The sequence below is a fragment of the Pteropus alecto genome, unplaced genomic scaffold, assembly GCF_000325575.1.
Source record: "Pteropus alecto unplaced genomic scaffold, ASM32557v1 scaffold164, whole genome shotgun sequence".
Classification (NCBI taxonomy): domain Eukaryota; kingdom Metazoa; phylum Chordata; class Mammalia; order Chiroptera; family Pteropodidae; genus Pteropus; species Pteropus alecto.
In genome coordinates this window covers 8,280,777-8,308,512 of record NW_006439568.1, presented here as the reverse complement: position 1 = coordinate 8,308,512, position 27,736 = coordinate 8,280,777, and the positions used below count along the sequence as shown (strand labels likewise).

The following is a 27,736-nucleotide window of genomic DNA, read 5'->3' as shown; positions in this document are numbered from 1 at the left end:
AATGGTCTCTTTTGTGAACTGAATTTATTAATTTTAATGTGGTACAATTTTTCATTTATTATTCTTTTTTATTGTTTTAATTAAAACTTTTTTTTTTCTACACAGTTGGAGCTAAGAAAAGGCTTCCAAGTATGGAATGTCACCTCTGAAATTGAACAGGTAATAAAAGGGCTCAAACAATACTCCGTGTGACAGATGAGCACTCGTGACTTGAAGAGGTCGAGGACCATCGATGCAAAAGATTGTCTAGCGTAATGCCTCGTGTATAGTAGGTGCTCTGTGAATGTGCGTGTAGTCTCATGGTTGAGATTCTGTTTCCCAGCTGAGCTGGCTATGTGATCTGGCCTAAGAATTTAATCCCTGTAAACATTCATTTCTTCATCTATGAAATATGAATAATAATATTTAACAGAATATAGTGAGGATTAAATAAGTTAACATTAGAAATCCTTGACCTATAGTAAGCACTCAGTTAATATAGCTATTGTTTTTGTTGAAGTCAATTAAATTGTATTTCAGAGACTATTATCACTTACTTGTCAGGATTGATTCTCATTATAGCAATTTTTGTTTTTCAAAATAAAATAAAATAAAATTAAAAAAAACTTAAGAAGGGCTATTCTATTTTTATGCAGCAGTATCACTGAACGATTTGGGAATGTGATAGAGGCAAATGCAAAGGGAAAATAAAGGCAGGAGTTTACCTGTCTCGTCCAGGATCAGAGAGGAAGTCAACCTGACTGAAGGGGAATCAGGTCTTTGAAACTTTTCTAGTCTCTTCCTCCTCCCCTCACGTCCCACATCTTCATTACTGTACAAGCGCACACACACTCACACATACATTCACACATGTGCACACACACACACACCAACACACTTTCAGAAATGCTATCTCCTAGGGATTAGTGAGAACCTTTCTAAATCTTTCTTTAAAGTATAGCTCTGAATTCGGCCTCTAACTCCTCTCATTTAATTTTTGAATAGGGTGTCATTAAAGGCAGAATACCCAAAGTGTCAAGTTTAACACCAGTTGTTCTTTTAAAAAAAAAAATTCTTTGAATGACTTTTTCCCCAGTTCCATTGTGTCCAAGAAGAAATTTTTAAAGATTTTTGGCTTAACCAATAAAAATCAATACCTTTTTGTGTCGGCGAAGTCACCCACTGTGGGCCTTTGTGCTCCTGTGATTGCTTGAATTGCGGTCCCAGTTCCTGTTTCCTGTGAAAATCTGCCAGAAAACTTGGGAGACAAAAACATGTAAAATAAAATCTTCTTCAGTCTTAAGAAGGAAGGAAAGATACAGTGAACTGGAGCTTCTAAATTTTTAAATGTGCTTAGTTCTCTTAGAAAGCAAAATTGAAGATAAGGTGGTACAAGGTTGTAATTGGGCTTAAAATTTTGTTCTGCAAGGGGATACTGGACTCCATCTGTTCCAAACCCACAAGATTCCAACAAAGAAAATTAGAATCCAGAGATATGTGAGCCTTGGCCCAAGTCACCCTACTGTTGTCCCCTCTCCTATCCATGTTTAGTGGCAGAGCTATGAGGTGATAAGCTCACAGAGCTGCTCCATAATTATTTTTATTAATAGAAATTAGCGAGTTTGTTTTTAGTCCATTTTCTGGCCGTGGGCCTCCATCACCCTCTCAGGGGCCCGTTTTTTGCATCACTCATTTCCTGAGGGAATTTATGCTCACCTGGTTGAGATAACATTTTGGGGTCAAGCTAATAATGATTGGCTTAGAACAGCATTTTCAAAAATGCTTGTTCTAAGGATTGGGAGTTGGTATTCTCTAGTGGAAAATAAGCAATGCTTCAGTGAATTTTGAAAATGCTGCACTGAATAAATGGATATGATTATTTCCTGCAAGACTTCTCAGAGCCTTTAATATGCTAATGTGCATTGTGGGTCTCTAAGCGTAGGATAAAGTACCTATATTGTGGTTTCAGAGCTTAATTGACATGGAAAATTCTTACATCTCTCCCCCTCCCAGTGCCTGAGGATGACTAGGGCTTAAGTTATTATCCTTCCAGATATATTTGCATTTTAATAAGGGATTCTTAAAGAAGAAATCATTTGTTGAGCTCCTTATTTCTCTATCTCAGGATGATAGATCTTTAAGGACAGGAAAAATGCCTTTCATCTCTGAGTCACTAGCACTTAGCTCAGTACCATGTACAGTTCCTGGCACATAGGACAAATAACAACATCCATCTGCGTTTGTTAGATGAATAAACAAAAATATTCAAGTCCTGGAAGACTTACTTTCTGAAGGTAGAATTTGAGCCATCAACGACAACCTTATTAACTTGTTACTCTTCATTCTTTGATCTAGACTACATACAGTTCTGGGACAAGACCTATTAAGAAAAATCAGTAAAGAAAATTATTAAGAAAAAAATACTCTATTATCACTTCTTTTCCCCTCTCTTGTCCACTAAAGAAAAGCTAATGTTTACTAGAGTTTGGGAGGCGGAATTGGGGCGATAGATATAGGAAAGCACAGCTGGGGAAGCAAAATGGGAAAATTACATGGAAAAGGACTGAGATTTAGAAGAGAAAAATGGAAATGGGAGGAAAGAGGGTACAAAGGGAGACCAGAACCAGATATCTAGTGCATGGAACAATTCTTGTTTGAGAGTTGAGAGTGGCAGAGGAGAAATATTTGAGGCAAGGAAGGGAAGCAGCTGCCTTTGGATATGGTGGCGTAGAAGGAAAGAAGGATTTTAAAGGTATTTTCTGTGTAACACATACTCACATCCACACCAACACATTCTGCTCTGGAAGTTTCATGAAGGACAAAGGAAAATCTGGACATATTTTCAAGTGTTTTTATTTCCCTTTGGGATTGTCTTCTAGAGACTGGGCAATAGAGGAATTTAATCATATCTGGGTTACACTACCAAAAGGACAGAGATATAAGGAAGAAAATAGGACCTTCGCAAGTTTTTTATTTCTCATGAGAATGAGGACATCATCACTTGTGAAACAACTGTACACAGTTCTCATGATCCACTCCCACCTTATACTTTCCTAGTTGTGTACAAAAATGGAAGAATGTGATTGCCTTTATAAAAACTTTTTTAGTTGATTTTTCAATGTATGTGCACAGTCATGAAAGGTGGTAGAAAGCTATTATATAATGTACATATATCTATATGCCATAAAAAGAGATGTGCAGAAAAAATATTAACAATCCAAATGATTTCATAATCATTATAAGAAAGCTTCTCGACTGGGGACAGCAGCCCCTGGCACAAAATATCTGGCACTTGGTATACCTGAACCAGATTTCAAAGAGGGATTTTATAAGATCCTAAGATTCTGAGTGATCTTAGGTCAACAAAAGTTTTTGGAGGCTTCAGCTGAGCTTCTCACAAACATCTCTGTCCTCGATCCACAGATGGCCACCATGTTTACTCAGGCAAGTACAAATTCCACAAACACTGAGATGGCAGGAACACTTTTCTTTGTACTATCAAGTGGTATGTAGGGGATTTGCCTACTTCTGGCATGGACTACCTAAAGCTACCTAGGTAACCTTATACTTAAAGCTTTCACCTACTTCAGAAACTGCATCTGGCTGTAGTCTTTATTACTATGAGTTAATTTGCTTAATGATATGTTAGTGGAGGTCACTGGGCTCAGTAGGAGGAAAATAAGCTGGGAAGAATGTGGCACCAAGTTTAATTCAGTTCACCTAACATTTATTGAGCAATTATTATGGGCTAAGATATGGGGATCAAATACAAATAAGTGTCCTACCCTACAGAGAGGAAAAAGAAAGAGAAAGATAAAATGGGTTAGAGGAGAGAGATGGAGATGGGAAGGAAAAAAGGAAGAGAGAAGGAGATGAGGTAGAGGGAGTAGAAGGTATGGTAGAAAAAAGTATCAAGACGAGCACACAGAAAGGGAGTGGTAAGTTAAAGGCAGAGAACTGACAGAGGAAAAGGAAAAAAAATAAGAGAAAGAGACAAGAAGAGAAGGAATGGTCAGAAATGATTCCAGAAAGGTCAAGACAAAGATCTTGTTGGGTCTTGGGGCTCTTCTTTGACATCTTCTTTAACTGATGAAAAAGGTCATCCCATTTTCCTGTGTTCTTAGTCTGTATGAATAGAAACTGGGAGTAAATTGTGCTGTTAGAGTTACAAGCTACGTAGACATATTTAGAAGGTTTATACATTAAGTCAGTAGTCTAACTGAAAATGTGATCACAGGTTTTGCTCTTGGGAAGCCTTTTCTGAGAAAAAGAAAAAAAAAGACAACAACCTCGATTTACAGTAAACATGTAATAAAAAAGGTAATGGGTGCTTTCTTTCTTTTTCATGCAATTTGTAAGTGCCTCTTCCTTTCTGGGGTAGCAGTGTGTCTCTAGTACAAGTTGAGGCAAATCATCCTATTCAGGAAAGTCATAGTGGCTGTAAGCACTCATAATGATGTCTCCTTGAGAAAAGGACAGGTGAAAATGGTAGTTTAGAGCAGGTGAAATAACCTGTTGTAGGAATTCAGTGTATCATATGAAACAGTGGGTTTTTTTTGTTTTTTGTTTTTTTTTGTAATTTGAGGAAAAAAATGGTATCTTTTAAATACATGGCTGAGAGTAGCATGTATACAGATGTTTGCTGAACTAAGGAACGGGCTGTGCCAAATCTGTTTGGAAAAACTGGTTTCTAATCCCAGATCTACTGGGCAGGTGTTATTTGAAGGTCAGTATCTCTGTTGATAAAAGACAGGTAGCTGATAGCTGTTAGCACCTGAGGGAGATGAATATGGAGGTGCTGGGAAATATCATTACATGCTCTTAAAGCTCTCTAGGGTGAGAGCAAATTGGTGGGCCAAGACTTGTAGTCCCAACTCTTTCTAGGGTGTTACCATATGTGGGAATGAAGAGAGTGGTGTGTTTTGCCCAGCTGTGCTCAACACTGACGCATTCGACAGTAATAGTGATCATGCTGGTGGGATTTGGTGCTGTGGGAATTGTGTGTGCTGGGAGCTGGAGGGAGGCCACCAATTCATTGCACATATATTATTTCTCCAGGAAACACAGCATAATTGAGGACAATTTTCCACCATGAATTGCATCATTAGCTAACTCAGGGAAAGTGAAACGCTGTTAACTTTTCTTTTTCTTCTGCAAAGCTGATGAGCTGAAGAAAATAGAAATAAAAAGTTTAATGTAATTTCTTTTTCCTAGGATATATGTTGAAAACCAGAATCAAAACACTTTGACACGGTAATAGAAATCCCACATTTTAATACATTGCCATGCACATAAGGAATCAAGTAATGCTGAATACAAAATAGTCAAATGTACAAAATGATAAAAGCAGATTTTCAAGCCTGATAGAGATCATGCTCATAGATACAAGGGGGCAAAAATCTGTACAGTTTCATTTCTATCAATTTAAAAAGAATCATGCCCCCCATTTCTTTTTTTGAGGACAACCCAAAACAGAAGGAAACGTTATAAGAAAATATAAAGGAGACTCAAAGGGAACTGGCAAGTCGATAGCTGCTTAAGATATGCAAATTGGTGGTTCCAAATTGTGGTGCACAATAATTCTGATGTTTAGAGGAAAAAGTTTCTAAACATTGTATGCCCTGGGAATCCAAGGAACTAAAATGAACATCCAACAGAAAAGGCACTCTTATTTTACCACATAAGTTTCTTGTGTCCTCTTAAGTCCAGTCTTGGGAATTTTTCTAGGGTGCATAGAGAAAAAAACCACAGTTGTGGGCAATGAATAAGGAAAATACTTATTTAATGAACCACTCCTAGGGGACTAAGAGAATTCAGACTGCTGGTTTAACTACTCGCTTAAGGAAGCTATAAAAATGTCTACCATCCACATAGGCTTTTGTACTATGAAATGTGCTTTTATAGTCACGTTTGTTAATGTTTGTAAAAAAGTGAACCAGGTTTTTTTTTTTTTCTTTTTTTTTTCAATCAGATTTCTCTCCCCTCAAACACTATTAAGAGCGCTGGTCTTATATGCAATTCATATTGTGTGATTTTCATGGTATTTTTTCTTTCCTAGGACACATACTAATATACAGTAACTCATCAAGAAGCTTCCTATGTCTGTTTGTCAATTTCACACTCTCATTGGTCTTCGCTGAGGCTGGGATTGGCAGTCTTTGCCTGCATTAAGCCAAGCCCAAGGCTCTCTCACTCTTTAGAGGACAAGGTCACAATACTCTAAATCTCTGGGAGGTGAAGAGGTGGAGATAAATGGGCATCTTTGATGTGGGCTCTGCAGACCAGCCCCCATATTTTGGAAGAAGCATGTGTGAGTGTGCATGCACGTGTGTGCATGTGTGCAAAATGCTGACTGGTACTTTATTATTTTTTTACCTTTTACCTTATTTTTACCTTTTTAAATCTCAGAATGGAGTCTTAGTAATAACAGCAATGAGGAGAAGGCATAAGGGAAAAGGCTCACTGACTAAAGCCTGTAGCCTAGTCACCACGATAATTACACCGATATTGTTGGTATAGGACAGCTCCTCCACTTAGCTCATTTTAACCTCTGAACAACCCTGTCTGCTAAGGCGGGATGGCTAGCATCCCAAACGGATGAGCAGAAGCCTTTAGAGTTGGGCGACTTCTACTGAATTCACGTATTCTTGAATTCAAAACATCTTCCCTTTTATCAGAGCAGTGCCAGTGTACACAAAGTCCTAAGAATAACTGAGGGATATAAACCACAACAGATCAATATTTTCTTTTCTCAGGTACTTTTTACTGCTAATATATAATTTTGTCACAATATCGATCTTTTCTAAAATTTTGTGTGCAGCTATTTAATTTAGTGCCTAATGACATTAAGTAGTTGGCTTAATTGGAACAAGAGTCGTATGATTTAGTAGTACAAGAGTTTTGGTGGAATTAGTATCAAAACATCTGTGCTGGCTTGGCCTTTTAGCAGACTAGTCACTTCTGTGCCAACCAGGACAGGCACTTAGAGGGCAAAGTCAAGAACCTGGCGCTCTTCAGCTCTCGGCAACGTGAACTCTTTTCGCCAGCTCAACCACCGTCTCCTCAAACACAGCCTTGTAAGGAGAGCATTTTTCTGTTGGTGGAGGAAAGACAGTGTGGAGAGGTCATTCAGAGCCCCCAGAGAGACTTCAAATGGCCTATCTATGAGTTTAAGCAAGTGGAACCCTGACGACCCCCAGTGGGGCAAACTCTCCTGGAAGAGGGTACAGCTTCTTTCTGGTGATTTCGAAACTCCTGAGAGCTTCAAAAGGTGTTTTCATGGTATTTGTGCTATTTTAGAGGCAGGCCAGGCTAATCCCTGGGGAGATGGGAGACGACTACATCAGCTTGTGGAATGGGACGGGAGCAACCACCAGACGCTCAAGGCATTTCACGGCAAACAATTGTTTCTTCAAGGTTGTGTCACAAATTTGGCTCCTCTGCCCTGAGAGAGCTAATGCTCTAATACGAATCTCTTGTTTTAGACTTTTTTTTTGGATTTGAATACATTTTATAGAAATTGGGTGGTGGTGATTAAATATAATCACACATAACAGATCTATGTGCTCTGAAACATAGACCCAGCTTAGAAGTCCACATTTGGTAGCTGTGTGTGCACTAATGTGGCAAAGCCACGTGAAAGCAGCTTGTTTATGTGCTTGGATCCAAACTACTGAAATTTAAAAGGCTATAACAGCGCAGAAGGTAACCAGCAGAACCTTTGTGTCTTAAATGTTTTAGGTGTTAGTATCTCCAACTCTGGTAATCTTACCATCTCTTTGTCGTTCCCAATAGTAGGGCTGTTTCTGTCACTCTGTACCTTAGGTAAAAAAGCCTGGGTTTAAGAGCCTAAAGCTTCTGTTAATAAATGTCTGAGGTTTGGAAAACAACAACAAGCAAGCAATTAAACAAATGAAACCCCCAAATATGAAAAGGATATTATGTAATCAGAGATAATGTCCAAATATCCACAACGCTTTTGTCAACCAGTCAACAGCAATTCAATGCAAGTCATATGGTTTCTCTGAAATTTAATTATTAGGTGTATGCTGCTTGTGCTTTCTAGTGCTTGATGTAATTGGGAAAGGAGGCTCTGAGGTAAGAATGCTTGGAGCTCTTGAAGACTTTGAAGCAACCCTACATGGCAAACGAAATTTGAGTTTTACAAAGTTTTTTATACCCGTTTTTTTGCTGTTCTGCGGAAATTATTTCTCAGTCTTTGTGCTGTTGGGCAGGAGGTCTAAAACTGGACCCATACTCAATGGCACTTCTCCTTTGTATTTCTCACTGGTGAATTTCATTCTAAAATTTTTAGATCTTAGAAACAGAGCTCTTCCCCTCTGGCCCGGAGTTTTCCCTGCAGGGCCGTGATGATGGCCAGAACAAAGTCAGTGCTGAGACCGCATCTCTAGCCATCTTCCCAAATGAGAATCTCCAAGGAGTACCTATTTTGCTCTTTTTGTGGCAGGACCACCCCGTGCACTTGGCCAACTTCTCTGTAAGCTTCCCATAGGTGGTTAGCCTTCAAAAGAATGCTCCCTGTCTCCCTACTAAATCTCCAGGGCAAACAAGTGGGAATGCAGCCCTCTTTGACTTTGAGGTTGTGCGGTGGTGCCAGAAATCATATACATTAATAAAGTAGAATTCCGAAGACAGTTTTCTGGCCACAGGATTAGATGCAGATCCAAGGAGACTAAAGAGAGAGGATCTGCTTGTTTTTGAGATAGAATCCCCAGCTGTGCCCTGAGCAGTTGCATCTCCTTGTCTGTCCTCTTTCATGATCTCCTGGGCCCTGTTTTGATTAGTAGCAATGACCAATCACACCCTGGACAGATGAGAATCCATATCCCACTGGCATCTGGGCAGTAAGCTTTCACCAAGATCACGCTTAAGAAGGAATTCTAGTACTGGGGGGAAAAAGGGTGATATATTTTTCTGATTAGTCCTTTATAGAATATCTGAAATCTACCCACAGAACTATGTTAAAAGAGAGACATTAAAAGAAAAAAAAAACACAAAACAAAGCAAAAAAGTGGGGTGGAAAGGGCTACGGGAAAGGTGAATAAAAACAGCCTTTAAGGCATAAAGAAATTTATGTCATTTTCAAAGATTAGGTGTTCAAAAAGAGACTGCAGCAGCCTTAAGTCTAGTTGTCAAGAAACCAAATTACTCTAAAGAACGTGGAGAAAAACATCACAAAGAACGAAGCTGCTAATGCAGGGGGAAGAGGAAGTCTTGGTGAAACTAAAGTGCTAGGGGGTCTTGAAAACTTAACTTCCAGGCGATTTTTAGTGTTCCCATCCAAAATCAATTACGTGACATTTGCAGACGAAGAAAGCATTTGGAAGTAACCAGGGGATAAATCCATTCAAGGTTTTTATCCTGAGTTTATAGTCTCACATAAAGTTGATATTCTTTTTCCCCCTGAATTTGAAAAATGGCAGAATTCTCTCAGAACTAAGGACTATTTATTAGCAGTGACTCTGGAGAGACCCCCTGTGCTGTTTACCCATATTCTGGAGGTAGCAGTCAGGTGTGTGGTGACACCTCACAGAGCCTGAGCAGGGATTTGAAGATGCGTCATTACCCACAAAGAAAGCTTGTAGGGACTCTATCTCCCTAGGTATGTAATAAACTACTAAAGTGATTTGCTCTTTACCACAGCAGAACTACCATGCTCTGCATGTTTTAAATTCTGTTCTGGAGTGGGACAAGCTAATCCCCTTGGCACCCCAGCGAGTCTGATAATTATTCATTTCTGTTCATTCCTAACAGTGCCTTTCCTGCACAAGTGTGGGTGTCAGCCTTTTGCCTTTTAATATAAGGTGTAGCACAGGTTTAAGTAAAAAGAAAAGGTAAGCATCAACAGTTTACAGCCTCTAGACATCAAAATATTTCTCCCATATCTCCTTGTCTCCTGCTTCATACTAAACAAAACTCACCCCAGCCATTTCAGAACTTCTGGGAGGTCAAATTTCCTGCACCCACCTTGTGAAGTAGGTGCAGCATAGCAGGAAGTAACTGTGGGTAACTGCAGATCAACACCTAACAAAGAATCTGGAGCCTACAAAAGGCAGCGTTTCTCCATTTTGCTGGTTTAGCTCCTGACTGCTCAGATTTTATGCCACCATGTTTCCAAAACTATCCCCCAGAAATGATTTCAAAAAGGGGTGAACAGTTTGGAGAACAGTAGTAGTTCATATGCAACATGTGGTTCATGAAGGAATTAAGGCATTTTTAGAGAACTCATCTTCAATTGGGCTCTTTCATTGTCTTGTCTTTTGGCCTTTCCTATTTTCATCTTTACCCACTATCTTTTCATAATTTTACAGCACTCTTTTGAAAGAAAAAAAAAAGGCTAGAACATTCAACTTATGTAATTTTTCAGAACATATTTTGAAAAAGCCAAAGCAAGTAAGGATGAACCGCCATCATTTAATGAACATCTGCACCATCAGGCATGTCCTGCTTTCCGAGGGTGTTAGCGATAGTCCCAGAACGTCCCTGGCTAAACCAATTAATTCCCAACTGCAGTATCTCAGCATCTGGCAGTAGTTCTTTTGGATTCATCAGGCCCAATTCTGTGTCCCCAGGACTAGTTATAGATTTGGAGTGTCAGAGAATCCAGCGTAATGAGGAATGGTTGTATCTCTATAAAGGATGGGAATGTAGGTGACTAGGGTGGATAACAAGGAAAGCAACTGAAAGCTGCTTTGGGAAGCTCTTCTCAGCCTAATCTAGGCCCTGGGAGGGTGGGCTGTACGTGAAGGTTGCAAATATGTGGCCTGATGCTGTCTACTACCTCTTCCTCCTCTGTCTACTTCCTCAGGCAAGGGAGCTACCTGCTGCCCTGTGCATTTTCCCAGGTTACTCTGGCAGGGAGTGACTGTGTCTCAGTGCAGTTTCCGCTGTGGAAAAAGTGAGGTGGAAATACTGTTCGGAAGGAGATATTTCATAAGGGCAGGAGAGTCTGCCTTGTACATGTTGCTGCCCAAGTACAATATTTGGCACATAGTAGGTGCTCAACAAATGCTTGCTGAATAAAGGAAGGAATGACAGAAGGGAGAGGCCCTGTCACTGGAATTGAAACTCAGGAGTGGGCGCTGGAGACTGGGATGTTATGTCCAGAGCTGCTGGCAGCCAGGGTTTGGCCTCCTAATTCTGAATTTGTGAAGAATTACAGTCTGCCGAAGGGCTGGCTGTCCTGCTGCCACCCCGGCGAAGGGGCAGATCTCGGCGGTGACTGCCACTCCTTGGTGTTCCTTCTTGGAAGTCCCCTTCTTTGGCACTACAGCCCGGTAGGCTCGTGGTGAGTCGTCCTGCTGGGTGATGGGATCTCTTTCCCTTTCCCTGTTAGTTTTCCAAATCTGTTCACAGCCCGTTTCTCAGTTGGCATTTTTCGATCAGCTGTGCATTTCCTGAGACTCACCCCCTCCCCCCAGGGGAGGCAAGATGCAGGGAGAGTGGACAAATGGGTGGGCGTGCTGGCAGGCTCCCAGAGTTGTTATATACGTGTTTATAGAAAAGATTCTGAGGCCTGTCAGTCCCAAGCTGAGATCATGGGCACAGAGAACATACTTTGCTGAGTTTTTGATTTAGCCAACTTTATATTTTCAGGAAAAAAATTGCTAAAGTATATGTAAGGGTCAGTCAATACAGACATTTCTCTAATGCTTAAAGATAAGCAATTACTGGATTAACCCATTTCACAGGACTGTGCTTTGTTGTAAAACATAATAAAAAAAATTAATTGTAGGTATAATCCCAGAAAGAATGAAAGGGACTAGTAGGTTTTCTCTTGAGGAAGGAACTTAGTGTCATATTGGCCCCTTTTCCTTCTCTCAGCATGCTGGGGGGCGGGTCACTTGCTGTTTCTTTCTCTTCACAGAGCTGTGATTTAAACTTGACCTAGAAAGTCTTCCAAAGTCTTAAAGTCAGACCACACAGGAAAACTATATTCTGCTGTCCCTACCATTAAGCTATCACGGTCTTTGATGAAATGAAGGCCACTCTCCTTTTTTTCTTGGGAAGAACTCTTCTATAGACTGAGAGAATATGCACACTGGCCAAACAGAAGCCTCCCGCGTTTGAGTATCTGCGTGTGCGTGTGGTAAGTTGTGCCTAGGTGCGAGGCACCAAGAGCTATTACAATCAGCAGGCCCACTTCTCCTTCTCTCTGGTGCTACAAGGAATCGGTTGTTCAGTAAAGTGTCAAGAGAGTAAGTCTAACAGTATCGTGGCCATATTTACACCGATCTACCACAAATAACTGGGGATATGACAGGAGTGCAGTTTGTCTTGGACAGTCTGAGCCAGCAATAGGACAAGATCTATAAAGAAAAAAGGAAATACTTGTTTTCTCACATGTACTGAACGTGCTGATTCGTTTTGGCGTTGTGTTCTCCTATAAAGTGCTTAAGAGTTGGGCAGAATACCTTTAGATGTCATAACTAACATAACCATGTTGACATTCCAGGGCGTAATATGGCGAACACTTTCACTGAGATTACAGAACTGCTGTCACTTTTTTCTAACACATCATGCCATCTGCACACATAATAAAAGAATCCAGTAGTTGCCATGCTAAAACAGGACTTCTAGTGAAGGGCACAGACAGCTCCCCAAAGGGAGCTTGAGTTATGCACAGTGATGAAAACTGGAAGCAATTTTCCAGCTAATGGTCTGCCAATGACCGCTTGGAATGAGCTGGCACTGTATATTATGCACCTCATTTAAAAATCCACAGCAAACTACGATTTTCCAAAGCCCATAATCTTGACTGAATGTTTTTTTTTTCTCCCCCAGTTAATCTGGTGAATCTGTCAATGCTCCAAGGATATCTTCTGGCAGTGCCACGAGTCAGTCTTTCTGTGAGGACCAGACCACGTTCATATCGACTGGCAGGACAGCGGCTTCGAAGGCTAACCACGTTTATGGAGAACCCTCGGTTGAGGCTGCAAGAGGAAACGGGAAAATACAGTACGTTATTTCTTTATGTTCCCAGGTACCGGTACGTAGTAATTGTCCTAGTCAAACAAACCAGAACAAACATCCTTAGGTCAAAGAGGAAGCTCTAGCAAAGACACTGGTTACTCAACTCCAGGACAAACTTATCGCGGCTTGTGTTCTTGAAATGTTCCTCCGCCATTTGGCGGACATCCATCTCAGGGACAGGCAAAGTTGCCTGTGTTAACCTAAAAATAAAAGGCCTTTCAAAGTAAGAGGCAACTAGCATTTATTTGAGATTAAAAAAAAGAAAAAGAAAGAACAGCTATTCAGGAAAGCACAGCTTCAGGCAGAAGCCCAAATAGCGTTCTGATTAGGAGACAAAGGCACTGGGTATCTTATGAGAAAGAGAAGGTGAACAATTACATCAGTAGAAGGCAAGCACTTCTACTGGTACAGGTAAGCTAACATAGTGACGCTAATTCTAGACAATGATTTTAATGTTTGGTCCAGTAGTCATCACGTCTGCTTTCTTGTTGTTATCCTTGCAAACAGTTCTTTGGGGCACCATGTTGCTTTAGACCCAGTCCAAAGGTTATTTTCCCCGTTTTAAGATTACAAGTCTTGAGGCATAAGACGTGCAAGGCAGTTCCTCTGGCATGCAGCTCCCGCTCCACTTTAAAGTGGCTCTGTTGATGTAGTTTATTTTTTTGACACCTGGAAATAAGGGCAAAACCAGATTTCTGGGATTCAGCCCCGATGGGGCTGTGGTTCGGGAAATCATTTCGTATATGATGGGCTTTCACGCAGTTACTTGATCTGGAACAAGATCAGGCTGGGAATGGTGTGAAGGCATTTTTTTAGGGGGGTGGGGTGGGGGATGGGAGGTTCATTCATCAGGAAGCTTTCCCGGGATAAAATTTAGAAGAAAATATTGGGAGCGGTGTGGCTTCTGAGTGGAGCTGGCTTCTGAGTTTGCTAGTTGAAAAGTTAGGTTGGCTGAGCAGGTTAGAGACTAGAGAGAAAGTCATTAACATCTGATCTGGCCCGAAACGAAACCACTCGAATCGTAACCCTGCTTTTGACCTTGGGAATGCTGGTGCAGATCTATTTTCTTTATTTTTTCAAATTTTTATTTTCTAATTTTCCTATTACTTTATCTGGCTTCTCCCTCTAGTTTTCATACACAAGACCTCATTTATTAATATAAGAGTGCAACTGAATATTTTGCTCAGAAAAAAAAAATCCATGGCTTTATTTAATATATAAAACTATTGGGCAAAGGGAGAGAATAGCAAGGGTTCTTGATGTTAAAAATTTACATAGGTTTTAAAACTGGCTTTTTAAAATATGAGAGAATGCATAATTGATAAACAAATGTTTGATTAAAGCTCACTGTTTTTGAGAAAATGCAAAAACAAAAAGTGAGGCTCTTTTAAGGCATATTGAATATAAAATAATACACATTATTGATAAGGCTGTAATAAAAGTAGAATACTAATGTATTGCTGATAGCATTGTAGACTGAAAAAAGTATGTCAATTTATTTAAAAACTATTAAAAATGTACATTCTTTGACTTTGTGATTCCAATCTAGGAGTATACCCTAAGGAAATAATCTAAAAAATGAAAACACTATATACACAAATATACAGCCTAGAGGTTATTTATACTAGTGAGAAAATTGGAAAACAGCCAGTCTCCTATTGTTGAAAATTTAGGTTAAGTAAATTATGATGTGTTAACAAGATGGATGATTACATGGCCATTAAAGTAATAATTACGATGATTATGTAGCAACATGGTAAACAGTTATGATGTATTACAATACAGAACTTAGACATATGCATAGAAAAGTACTTAAGTAAAATAATGGAGGGACCAGAATTTTTATTATTCTTGTCACAATATTTTGCAAAACAACAAAAATCAGGCTCATCAGGGTACAGACTTGGCCTGTGAGCATTGACTAACTAAAGCATCTCTGATTGTTTTCGTTCACTAATACTACCCTGAAAATAAATATTTCACAATTTCATTAAGAGATAATACTCTTGTCTTATTGAAGGAGGGATAAAAACTTGACACGAGTAAATATCTTCCGTCCAGGTCAACATGCAAGGGAGCACAGAGCCTAGAAAAACAACACAGCTTCCTAGGAACCTGACACACTACATCATCCTTAAGACTAAGAGCTAAGTTCCCTAAGAGTTTAGCTCCTTAATAGCATCCTTAAGAGCTAAGTTCAACCCTGGAAAATGTGTGGCCCTGCAAAAGTCTTACTGAGACTATCCTATAAAATTTTAAATTGAATAATAACGATAAAGAGTGAAGTCTACTTAATAACTATACTTTGGATTTCAAGTCAGGAGTTGACAGTTAGGTTTATCACAGTTGCTGCTTTTTCAAATAACTGTGTTTTCCACATGAGCCTTTACTAGCTGATGGAAAGCAATGTGTCTAATTTCAGCATATAACAACACTCATAACCGTGGACATAAGCTGAGCCCATTATACGTCAAAGCTCTTTCAGCCTGTGGCTCCCTAATATGCTTCCTAGGATAGGTAAAATTACCTCCATTTTATGGACAAGGAAACTGAGGCCCAGAGGTATTATTTGCCCAAGATCACAGATTTGAGATCAATTCTGTTCTTGGACTTAGGTGCGTCTCACTCTAGTGACTTGCAGGACTGACAGGAACAATTATATAAAGTATAAGTATTCAGAGCCTTTCTCACTCTCCTGTCTTCTAAGTAGTATGTTGTGTTTCTCCATCAGCCTGATGAGCACAATGAAGGCCCTAGTGGGCAGGGAAGATAACTGGAGGCTAAATTAATTTGTATTAGAAAGAGAGAGATATTAGAAAGAGCAGAGAGAGATTCCTAAAACACACGAATAAATACAGATCCAGAGGCCACAGAGAGACAAACTGGGGTCTTAGGCAGTGACGTAGGAGATCTGGGGTGATGGCTGCCATGAGTGGGACCTTTAGAAGAGGGATGGCCCAAGAGAAGAGAATTCTGTGGCAAAATGCCCCCTTGAGCATTTTTCCATGGAATTAATAAAGCCTTAATTGTTTTTTGACGCTTTCACAGTTAGCTGTGTTTCTTTTGACGAGGTCACCATGTTGAGTTGGGCTTTATGTGGGATGCTCCTGTTTACTCAGGTTGTATGTGCAAAATGTGTGGCTAGAATAAGGCTTGAACCATTGTCTTCCTGTCACAGATGTTTAGTGATGGGCATTGCTGTCATAGCTCTGTTAGAGATTTTCGTTACCTGCAATAGGAATCAGGTATATAAAAGCTACGAGAGGTCAAAATGCAAAATAGCAGTTTGTATTAGATGGCTCTGCTTCTTTACAGGGAAAAACATGTGATCTTTGAGAAAGTTCACTTTTTTTGGGCTTCAGCCATCCTAGAATCTTTCTGTCTCTTCAGATGCATTATGTTATTTGCAGCCTTTGCTCACCCTGTCCTCCTGCCTAGGATGCCTTCTTTCTGCACCTTCTAACACTAGTAACACTTACCTCTCTATTTTTCAAGACTACCTCATGTGTCACATTCCATCCGAAGTCTTCTTTGCCCCTAGATACCAGCTGATGACTTCCCCCATTTTGAAATGTATCTATCCACCTCTCCTAAAATTTTTGAGGCTGATACCATGTCTTTTGTTGTGTCTTCCTAATGCAAGGTTCAGTGCCAGGTATACAGTGAGTGTTTAATAAATAGTTGAGAAATTAATGAAGAAAGGAATAATGTTGCAGAGGAAGACTTCTCTGTCTCTGTCTGTCTGTCTGTCCGTGCCTCCCTCCCTCTCTTTCTGGCTTAACTGAATACCTAATTTTGCTCCAGATTCAATCCTGTAGCTCAGGTGTCTGCCTACAGAGAAGGGCGTTGCTCTGGTTTCTTTCTCTATATCTAAGGATGACTCAAGGAAGCTGCATCCCAAGCGCTGGCCATGTATGGATGTGCAGCTAACAAGCAGTCAAGGATTCTTTCTCAAATCTCTGTTCGATGAGCCAACATTACTAATTTAAACATTCTGGGAACCAATTTCCTCTTTGGTCCAGTGGCTTTGGAGAATGCGTGGGTAGGGAAACATAGTCTAGAGATTAAGAACATGAGCTCTGGAATTAGGGGGATCTGGGTTGACATCCAGGGCTCACCACTTCGCAGCTATATGATGTTGAAACATGAACCTTAATGTCCTCACCTTTAAAATGGTGATCCTAACCCCTACCTCACTGGGTTGATGCTTGTTGAAACTTGAGCTCATAGAAAAAGCACTTTGCATCGTGTCTGGTGAATAGTTAAGTATCTGCTAAGCAAAGACTACTATTTATTACTACTGCTACTGCTATTGCTACCACAAATTCCCAAAATTTCCTGGAGAAACTAGAGATACAAATAGGTCAGTGTCTTAATGCCCTAGTTGGGGGCCTGGAGGTCAAAGGTTTGCACCAGGAGACAGAAAACATTCTTCACGCCTGCCAAGGCTAAGTCAACACACACTGGCTTCCACTCTCCTCCAGATTAGTGCAGACATTAACAGACAATTTCACGATAAGAGGAGTTCTCACTTCAAAGGCAGGAAAGGGCTGGCCTGGGAGGACGTGGCCAGCCTGGCAGAGGATTCAAGAACAGATCTGGGACTGAGTATATCCAGCTCCACCTTCCCGCACTCCAGCAGCAAGGGGCGAAAGGGATTGGTGTGCTTGGAAGAGAAGTAAAGATACTGCGTAGAGGAAGCCCCACCTCTCACAGGCTGAAGGGAAGAAATAAGACTTCATCTCTTAAAGAGGTTGTTTAGTTTCTTCCATTCAAAAAGAAGGGCCATATCTTCTATCTGTGTCTTCTATGTGACTCAGGTTTAAGGACTCTGAGGTGGACCTGAATTGTATTTCAATGTTGGACTATTTATATCAGGTGTGAGATGCACATTCCAAAAGAGTAAAATCCACGGTGGCCCCTGCATCACAGCCAATAATGAGGAGAACTAACATTTATTGAGCAGCTACAAAAGACCAACTACAGCTTTATAGGAAGTCACTCATTGATTCCTCACTGCCATCTTTGAGGCCTGAATTGCATTATCCTTGTAACATACCTGGAAAAAAATGAGGCCAAGTTCATTAACTTGTCACAACCATACTGTTAGATGAATAGAACTGAGACTAGAACACATATCCGTTCTCACAATAAGAAATGTGTTGGGAAAGCAAATTCCTCAATTCCAATAGGAATGCAGGAAAGAGAGCAAGTAGCTGTGTTAGCATAAAATAATGCTCATCAAACGTGAATCCTACATATAAAGTGTCATAAATAAGAGGTCTGACCTAGAGAAAGTTAGTACATTTCTATTTAACGGTCTAAAATCTTTCCTATGTCTACAACAGTGTTTCTCAACTGGGTGCAATTTTGCCCCCTAGGGTACATCTGGCAATGATGAGAGACATATTTAGTTGTCACGACTTGGGGGTCCTACTGGTATCCATGGCTGTAGGCCAGGGACCCTGCTAAACATCCTAGAATGCATAGGACAGCTTCCCCCATCCCCCGACAAGTTATCAGGTTCAAAATGTCAATAGTGCTGAGGCTGGTTTAGAGGATACAGGTCCTTATTTATCTTCTATTTTTGGTTGTGAGCCAAATATATCACTCCTAAAATAGGCCAAGATAAAAACCAACTTAAGTGTGCCTCTTGTGTGTACAGGAAATAAGGCTAATTTCAAACCTCGCTCCTCTCTTCTATTCATCATTTGCTCATTTTATTTGATTTTATATTCTATGTAATCAAAACCTCTAATACTAAATCATTTCTAACTTTTAGAACTCTCATAGGCAAGCCATTATAAGCATCAAGATTGGATGATTTAAACAGGTATGCTCAATTAATTAATTAGTATGTATGGGAGGAGTTAAGAGATACAAGAAGGACAAAGGAAAAGTTGTGTGGCAATAAAACTAAACTCTGCTACCAGCCCTTTGGTGGGAGAGGTCAATTCTCAGATGCAGTTTTGTTTCTGCCACGACTTGTCCCCCTGTAGTTTTATTTTTGGGGGGGGGGGCAGGGGATGTTTGCCCCTGAAACTGTAAATAAAACATCAACTCTATCCCTGACTGCATGACGTTGAAGGTCAGAATCTCAGACAAGATGGGTATATAAATGGCAGAGGACTCGGGCTAAGGGCAATAAAATAGATGATGCTTACAAACTAACTGGTAACTTCCGACCCCTAGTAAACTGGAAACCACAATGACTTTGTGATGGTTATTTACATGTCGACTTGACAGGGCCACAAGGTGCCTGGATATTTGGTTAAACATTATTCTCGGTGTGTCTGTGAAGGTATTTCTGGATGAGATTAACATTTGAATCAATAGATTGAATAAGGTACATTATCCTCCCAATGTGGCTGGTCCCCATCCAATCAACTGAAAGCCTGAGTAGAAAAAAAGGCTGGCCCATTTGAGGAGCATTCTCTTCCCTTGCCTTTGAGTTGGGACATTAGTCTTGTCCAGGCTTTGAACCCATACTTGGACGTGAACTAGAACTTACATCATCAGCGCTCCTGGGTCTCTAGCTTGCAGATCCTGGGCCTTCTTAGCCTCCATAATTGTGTGGGTCAATTCCTTAAAATAATTTTCTCTCTCTAGATAGACAGATTTCTTTCTCTCTCTATTGATATCTATATATCTATATAGATCTATCTATCTATATCTATATCTATATCTATACCTATACCTATATATAGATATATATCTCCTACTGGAGAACCAATACCTTGTATTGGTTCTGTTTCTCTAGAGAATCCCAACTAACACAGAGTCTATATACAATAGTCATTAACCAAGTGTATACCACATGCCTAGCTTCATGCTAAGAACCTGTGTCCATTTTGTAGTAACCTAGGGAGGTGAATTCCATGACCTCACGACAGGCATCCCTCAGAGAGACTGTGAGTTTGGTTCTAGACCACTGCAATAAAGTGAATATTGCAATAAAGCGAGTCATAATCTTTTTTTTCTGGCAGAAAGTCTTGCCTTCAATTTGTAAAAAATGCAATGTCTGTGAAACACAACAAAGTGAAGCACTATAAAACGAGGTATGCCTGCACACAGACGAAGAAAGTCAGGTTTACAGAGATAAATGACCTAACGCAGGCTGTGACCCTTGATCTGACTGGTTATTGACATGATTTCAGAAGTGCTAAGTAGGAAATAAGAGGTTCAAGGCCCTTGTCCTCCCACCACCCTCCATGGAACATTTTCAGGCAATTATTCATACCTAGACAGCATAGGAAGGCCTTAGCGTCCATCCCTTACTTTCTTAGCTCTTGATTTTATTGGTTCAATTAAATGTGATCGGTTCCTGATCTATAGGAGTCTTTCTTCAGCCCTCACTTGCTTGGGCTGACATCTCTCTCTCAGAAAGTTTTAGAGGGTTCGTGAGATGAGTGAAGCTGGACACTACCCCCCACCTGCCCCCCGCCCACACACACACACTGAGTGATAAATGATACTCTTGTGTGCAAACTCTCCTTCTCCTTTTCCTCAGCCCTACCAAAGAAAAACCCCCAGTAACACAGCATTTGTTCCCTTATTGTTCTACTACAGGTAAAGCTGTTAGTCTATGTGATGAGGCTCATAAATTTTTTGGAAACTGACTCTGATTCCTGTGGGTTAAATTGAATCTCTGGATTTCCGGGTTTTAAGAGCTCTGAGGTTCTCAAACTTGACTGTATTACACTCATCTTTAAAAGGTTTAAAAACTTTTTATTTTGTCCAATCTCTCTCCATTTCCATTGATTCAGGACACCCAGGGGGAGGTCTGGAAAGCTCCATGTTTAACAAGCAGCTCAGTGATTCTTCTAAAGCCAGCTTGGCACAAATTCATGGAAACATCTACATCTTTTCCACAGCACTTAAATAGTAGTTATTTGTCCTTCAGATAGAGAAAAGTGTATAGACACTGAGAAAATGAGTTTATAGACTTGTTCACTTCGTATTATAAAATACCAAGAATCCTGGATGTGATCTAAATGTTTGGTTTTAGAGTGGGGCGGACAGGAGGGTGAGACCTGAGCAAGTTGTCCAACCTATTCGAAGTCCTGGGATGTAGGTGTTTCCACCATCCCACTATGGTTTCGTTTCTACTAAACAATAAAGTGTGTCAATCAATAGAGCAAGCAAATAACATTTATTCTATTGAGCACTTAACGGACCAACCTTGCCTTGGGACTGTAGTGCTTGAGGAGTTTCATATCTGTATCACTGCATTTATCATACTATGGTAGAATCACCTGATGATGTGTCTATCTACACATTAATGCTTCTCAAACTTTATTGTGCTTAGAAATTCCTGGAAGAGCGAGGTAAAGCACAGATTTTGGTTCCCAAATGGAAAGAACCGGATTCAGGTCCGGAGTGGGTCTGTGAATGTGCATCTCTCACAAGCTCACAGGGACACTGGTAATGCTAGACTGAGGACCACTCCTTAAGTACTACCGCTCCTAACTCAAGCTTCTTCAGGTAAAGAGTATGCCTTACTCTGCCCTTTCTGCAGTGTGTGGTAGAATGCCTAGAATATCAAAGGTGCTCTTGAAATATTTGCTGAATGAATGAAAGAATGGCAACAGCTACATGAGTGAGGTTAGCAGTTTCTTCAAGTAAGGGCAGAATTTGTTTGGGGTCCATAATATCGTTCTCTAATGAGAACTGCTTCAGGACTTTTAGTGTATGCAAGTATCTGAATTCTATAAATTCTATAAATTCTCAGGATACCTATCAAGTTCAATCTCAGAGCATGATTTCCTCAGGAAAATTGCAAAACCTCACTCAGCTTTATGGCCACCTGAAGTCAGAAGCCTGCTGGCTATAGTAGCTACCACCTTGTACCAAATGAATATGAGATGATGCATTTTGGGGGAGAAAGCATCCAGGCCAGATGCTCTCAGTAGGGATGTATGGGCAAAGCCAATTAGAGGTAACCCAGTGATTCCATTCTCTGTGCTGGACAGAAGCAAGCATCTCAGGTCATTAAACCCCAAGAGCCACTCTAAAAGCCCACAGAACTTTCTAGAAAAAAACTCTGTCCACTGGCGCAAACAACAGTGAATCTCAAGAGAGAACATGAAAATACACTGTGAAGTTTAATACAGGTTGCCACTTAAATTCCCCTCCGTCTCTACAATATCAGACAGGCTGGCAGATTATATCCTGAGGGATTGTGTCTCTCCCTGCTTCTGTACCCACCCCACTTAGGCACACAGCATGGTGCCCTGCATGTTTGTCGACTGCATGAGTAAGCCAAATTCCTTTTCATTTTTTTTAAATTCATCTATTTCTCTGCCTTTCTATTTAATCTTATTTTAATCTTAAAGGCCTCTCTGTTGACCAATCCAATAGCTTCTTCATTGGAAAAAATGTTCTCTAAGATTCACTTCTTTAGAAAAAATATATTTAAAACATTCTCCACATTCTGCAGCTTTTCCAAGAGAAAGAGAAGAGCACACTTTTTAAGGAGTATACAAGGTATTCGTAGTGTTTCTCCTCTGGCATAGCAAGACTCGAGGGGCTGCAAATGTCTCTTTTTGAAACAGTGCTATACAAGCTAAATACATATGAACAAATAATGCTGATAACAATAACAGATGTCACCAAATAGAATCTCAGAGTGGAGACTATTTTAGAACAGTGCTTCTCACATTTTAATGTGCATTCGGTCACCTGGGTATCTTGTTAAAATGCAGATCATACAGTTCTAACAAGCTCTCAGGTGACATAAATGCTGCTGTTCTTTGAGCACTGAGTTTCGCATTTTGAGTAGCAAGGCCACAGAGCTCCTTCATCTCAGAGCGCTGTCCAATGGAGCATTCTGCAATGACTGAAATGTTCTAAGTTGGCTTTGTCCAGCATGGCAGCCATGACCCACACGTGGCTATTGAGTACTTGACATGTGTCTAGTGCCTGGGGGATATCAATTTTAAATTTTATTTACTTTTAAGTCATTTAAATTTAAATGGTTCCATGGCCCGAGTGGCTACTATACTGGACAGTACGGCTTTGTAAATTGAAAACTGAGACTGAAAGATTTAGTAAAAAGGTTTCAGAAAGTTGAAACCCAAAAAGCAAGGTGAAGTCCCAGATCTTCTCACCCGTGTAGTAAATTTATTCTGACTCCCACTCTCCCCTTCCTGCTTCCTGCAGAAAGGGCTTGAGGCTTACTCTCTGTTCTCCATCATATTCCCAGAATCACTCTATAAACAAAATAGTAATTAAGAAAGACTTTATAAACACGCTGAAGTGCAGAAGATTATCTTGTTTACATAAATTCTTTTGAGTTGGCAAAACCAAGCAAAAAAATCTTATGAGAAATAGTTCTTTTGTTATGAGCCCTTGTACCTCGGGATATGTCTAGCAGGATTCTAAAGACAGGCTCCAAGGTTATTTCTTTGCTGTAGGTTTTGGCCCTTTGGCCTGGAACACAGGAGCAAAGGCAGACAGTCCAGACATTCTAGAAAAGTTCAAAAGGAAAAATAGCTCAGTTCAAGTTGAGTTCCCCCAAATGAGAAAATGCTGAGGGTGGGGCAAAGGGAGGGATCAGTTTTGTCTAAACTGGATTCGTCAGCTCTCAGCAGGTTATAGTCTATATTACTATTAAAAAGGCTGGGGGATCTCCTCTGGGCTGGTGAGTACTAATTTCCATTGAGGAAAAAGTTATGAGGCTTGGTGTCTTAATGATAATAGATAATTTCCCTGTGTTGGCAGGGCTACAAAGCACGTTGCTATGAAAACTGCATGGATCGGGCTATTTCTTTTGTGTACACAGTTTCCCCTTAAAGAACCACTTGGCATGAGTTGCAAACCTGCATAGGGACCCTTGTGATTAATTGCTTAAACTGGCTGGTGGCCATCAGCAGGATCTTGCAATTTACCAGGTTCTATACAGAATTATGAAACTGAAGGTTTAATGGGATTTCAGGTAATAGAGCCCAGATGTCCAAGACTATGATGTTTGAAATTACACTGTTTGAAAGGCTGCAGGGCTTAAACCTTATTTATTTCTTGCTTTGATTTCCCTGTTCCCCGTCTTTATGTCATGTTGGACCAGCAAAATGCCAAGGCCCCCATCTTGACATATTGTACCTAGAGAAGCCATTCATGAACGCGCACCTGTGGCCAATAGCCTGGAGATGTGCAAGCTCCCCACCTTCCTGCCCAGCCTCTTGGGATTACACTGCAGCCATGGATATGGTAATTAACAGCCCTCCCACCATCTTGCTGCTATGCAGCACTTAACTTCCAAATTGCTTTCACACATTTAATTGCATTTTATTCTGTCAGGGTCCTGAAGAAATGGGCTGGGACAGGTATTATTATCTCCATTTGGGTGAGGAAACCAAGGAACACAAAAGAGAAGGGATAATTACAGTTAACATTTGTGGAACCCTTCTGTGCCAAGAAGTACTCTTCCCAGGAGTCTTCCGTGAAGCCTCATCACAGCTTTGAGGTTGATATGATCATCAGCTCCACTTTGGATCTGAGACTCTTTCGGCACACAGAGGTTGATTCGCCTTGCTAATAACCGACGGAGTCTAGATGGAAGCTGGTACCCTGGCTCTTACTTACAGTGCGCAGCCACCTCCCTAAGGAAGTATTGTCAGCATCGCAGAAAAGACCTGGAGTCTGTTCTTGCTAATGTGGCACTCGTTTTCCATCATTTGCAAGATGGAAGAAAAATCCCAGGCAGGTTTTTCCAACGAGAAGCCCCCTCCATCCCTGTTCCCTGTCCAACTCCAGAGCAATGCCATCTCCCGAGTGCTCTGAGAAGAGGGGGACTGCTTAATGGCACCTCGTTTGATAAGAACACCTAGCCTAATATTCCAGGCCCTGCACGATCACACTTCATTCTACCCTTCCTGCTTTATCCACCCTGCACTACAGACACCATAATTGATGATATTTGCCCCATACTGCCCTTCCTTTATTTACATGGTTCCTCCTTCCTTCTTCACCCTCCTGCCCAAATTCTCCTCTTCCTACAAGGTCAGCTCGCAGGCCACTGGAAGAAGGCTTCCCATATTCGCTCAAAGCCTCTCTCTCCCGGTTCTGAAACTCTGTATGAGTTTGTTAAATAAATGGATGGACAATGGAATAAATAAACGTCATTTCTTGTTCGCTTATCAGGCACTACGTGCAACGCTGAGGACATAAAGATGAAAAACAAAAATCCTCTGCCATTGCCCTCAGGAAGCTCCCAGTCTAATAAAGATACACATGCAAAAAATTCACTACTACATAAAGTCTGGCACACTATTACAGAAGGGCAAGATTCCAGGGGAACAGCAAGAAGCAGGGTGCTCAATGCTGCTTACAGTTATGCCTGGAAATTCTGTCAGAGCCTTATCTACCCTCCTGGTTAGGGAAACTTCATGTGCAAATGGCTTGCATTTTATGCATCTATGTACAGCCCCTATACTCAGCGTAGTCTCTAAACTGAGCAACTATATGATAACGAAGGACTATAATAGAAGTGATTGACAGAGTCTCTCTCACTAGAAGTCGTCCCCCCTCCCATCTTTTCAGTGGAAATACATACAGAAGAGAGAGGCAGGCTCTTGCTGCTGCCCATGGTGGCCCCACAATGGGGCTGGCCCAGACAGAGACCAGGAGAGGAAGCCCTGGTGTTTCCCAGGTGACAGTGTGCAGCAGTGTCCCGAACCATTGCTTTCTTCTGTGAGGGGCAAAGGGATGCTTAATGAACCGTTTTAATGCTATAGTTCCGATCAACAGGGCCGTGAGGGAAGCTTGGGCAGTGGGGCCCGGCCCCAGGAAAAGGTCTCACTAGAGAGTTCAAGTTTGGTTTTGGGAGATTGCAACAGCATTTCTTTCCTATTTTCGAGGTCTGTTGGAGACAGGAGGTGAAATGGTTGTCACTGTACAACATTTACATCTTTCTAGAACCACCAACCTGTGTTCCCTATAATTCTGAGGAATTACTGTGGGGTAATGAAAATTACAGGTTCTTCCACTTGCTGGTTTTGAGAAGCTATTTAACCTCTCTGAGCCACAGCTTCCTCATCTGTAAAAGGAAGGAATTCATGTGTGTTTTGCCAGTGTTCCGTGAGAACTATTTTTTTGTTTGTTTGTTTAATGTATCACTTAGAAAGGAAAAAAAAAAACATTGCTAATTAAACTATGACACAAGGATTTTTTGATAGCCCTGGACAAGTCATGATAATAGCTTTTTGTTACTTTATTCTTTCATCTGTTCAGAAGAACCTGCCAATTTCTCTGTCTTCACGTACAAGCTTTGGGTACAAAAGGCAATCCTTTTTCATAGATCCCAGTAATAAAACTCCACACACCTTCATCCACTTGTGATATCTTCCTGTCTTAGGTAGTGTAAATCTCATGATTGCTGATTTGCAAAAATATGTAAAATTGAGGTCATGCTCCAATGTCAAATGTTTGCCTCACTAATGGTGCTCTATTTCCATGACTTTTGGCATACAAGATAAATTTTCGTTACAATGGCAAATTACAGTGTAAGATTTCTGAAGTATTTTTAAATAGCGATTAAACTCAACAGGTGAAATACTAATAGTACCTATAGCTTGAGTGAAGTGGTGAAAATATGAATAATCACGGACAAATTCATGCATGCAGGACTGCCACATGACCTATGATTATAAGATTGTCTAGACTGTAAAATGTACAATGCAGAAATGTTAAAATATGAAAAAAGTGCATCTCAGATGCAATGAAATACAGTAAGTAAAATAACACATATTATGGGTCTTGTACCCAATAGATGCCCAACAAATCTCAAATCCCTTCCCATTCTATAACAGAGAACAGTGAACCTCAAAAGAGTACAGGGAGGATGAACCTCATATTTTTGCAAAATAGTGGATTTAAATTTGATCCTTGCTAGATAAAATTTACATTTCAGAAACTATAAAACCGTGAACGAGCCAAAGAAACTGAAGGATTTTTCCAAACACGATGTAAGAGAAAGCTGCAAATTCTTTGTTGCAGCCCCTCTCCCTACCTCCCATTGAGAGGTGGGGTCTTTTCCTCCTACTCCTCTGAATCTGGGCCAGGCCTGTGACTGCTTTGTCCATTAGAATGTGGCAGAAATGCATTGGGCCAGTTCTGGGTCTAATCTTTAGGACTGGAAACTTGAGCTTTTTCCTCCTGTGTTACTGTGCTATGAGTGAGCCGAGGAGCTGCCTAGAGAGGCTCACATGGAGGAAAACTGAGGCTCCCAGTTGACACCACAGCTGAGCAATCAGCTGTTTGCCCGGAGTAACTTGCCAGCTACTTGAGTGTGCCATCTTGGATGTGGATCTCTCAGCCCCAGCTGATAGCACATGGGGAAAAGAGAAGCAGTCCCCACTGAGCCCTGCCCAAATTGCAAAATCATTGCCAAATAATGATGGTTGTTGTTTCGAGCCTTTAAAATATGGGGTAGTTTGTTATGCAGCAATAGACAATCAAAATTTACCACCTTGTGAATTTTCATAGATGCTCTGAGCAAGGCCTATTCTAGAACCTTAAGGAGCACAACTTAGAAGTGAATCTAGATCTCTTGACTCCTGGACTGAGGCTCTTGCATAATTATTCTACACATGGAAGTTATGAGGGGATAAGCAGGGCTTATAGGGTTCCTATTATCTTATTCATTAGCTCTCATTTGAACTATATGATGAGAGGGGTCTAGGCCAATTCTAGGAAAGAAATAGAGAAAAATTAAAAATCTTCAAGAGTGGGAAAAATTAAAAATCCTCCAGTGGGAAAAGTTTCA

General features: G+C 40.7%; 1 protein-coding gene across 2 annotated transcripts in view; it reads right to left on the bottom strand.

Moving 5' to 3' along the window:
- Positions 1–5,236: 5,236 nt before the first annotated feature.
- SAMD12 (sterile alpha motif domain containing 12) overlaps positions 5,237–27,736 on the bottom strand; it is a 361,188-nt gene continuing 338,688 nt past the window's right edge. For both annotated transcript variants that reach the window (XM_015593032.2, XM_015593034.2), the window contains one exon: positions 5,237–12,932. Coding sequence is in view for 1 of the 2 variants with exons in the window: in XM_015593034.2 (XP_015448520.1) it covers positions 12,910–12,932 (23 nt within the window). In the remaining variant the exon portion in view is untranslated. The remainder of the gene's footprint in view (positions 12,933–27,736) is intronic.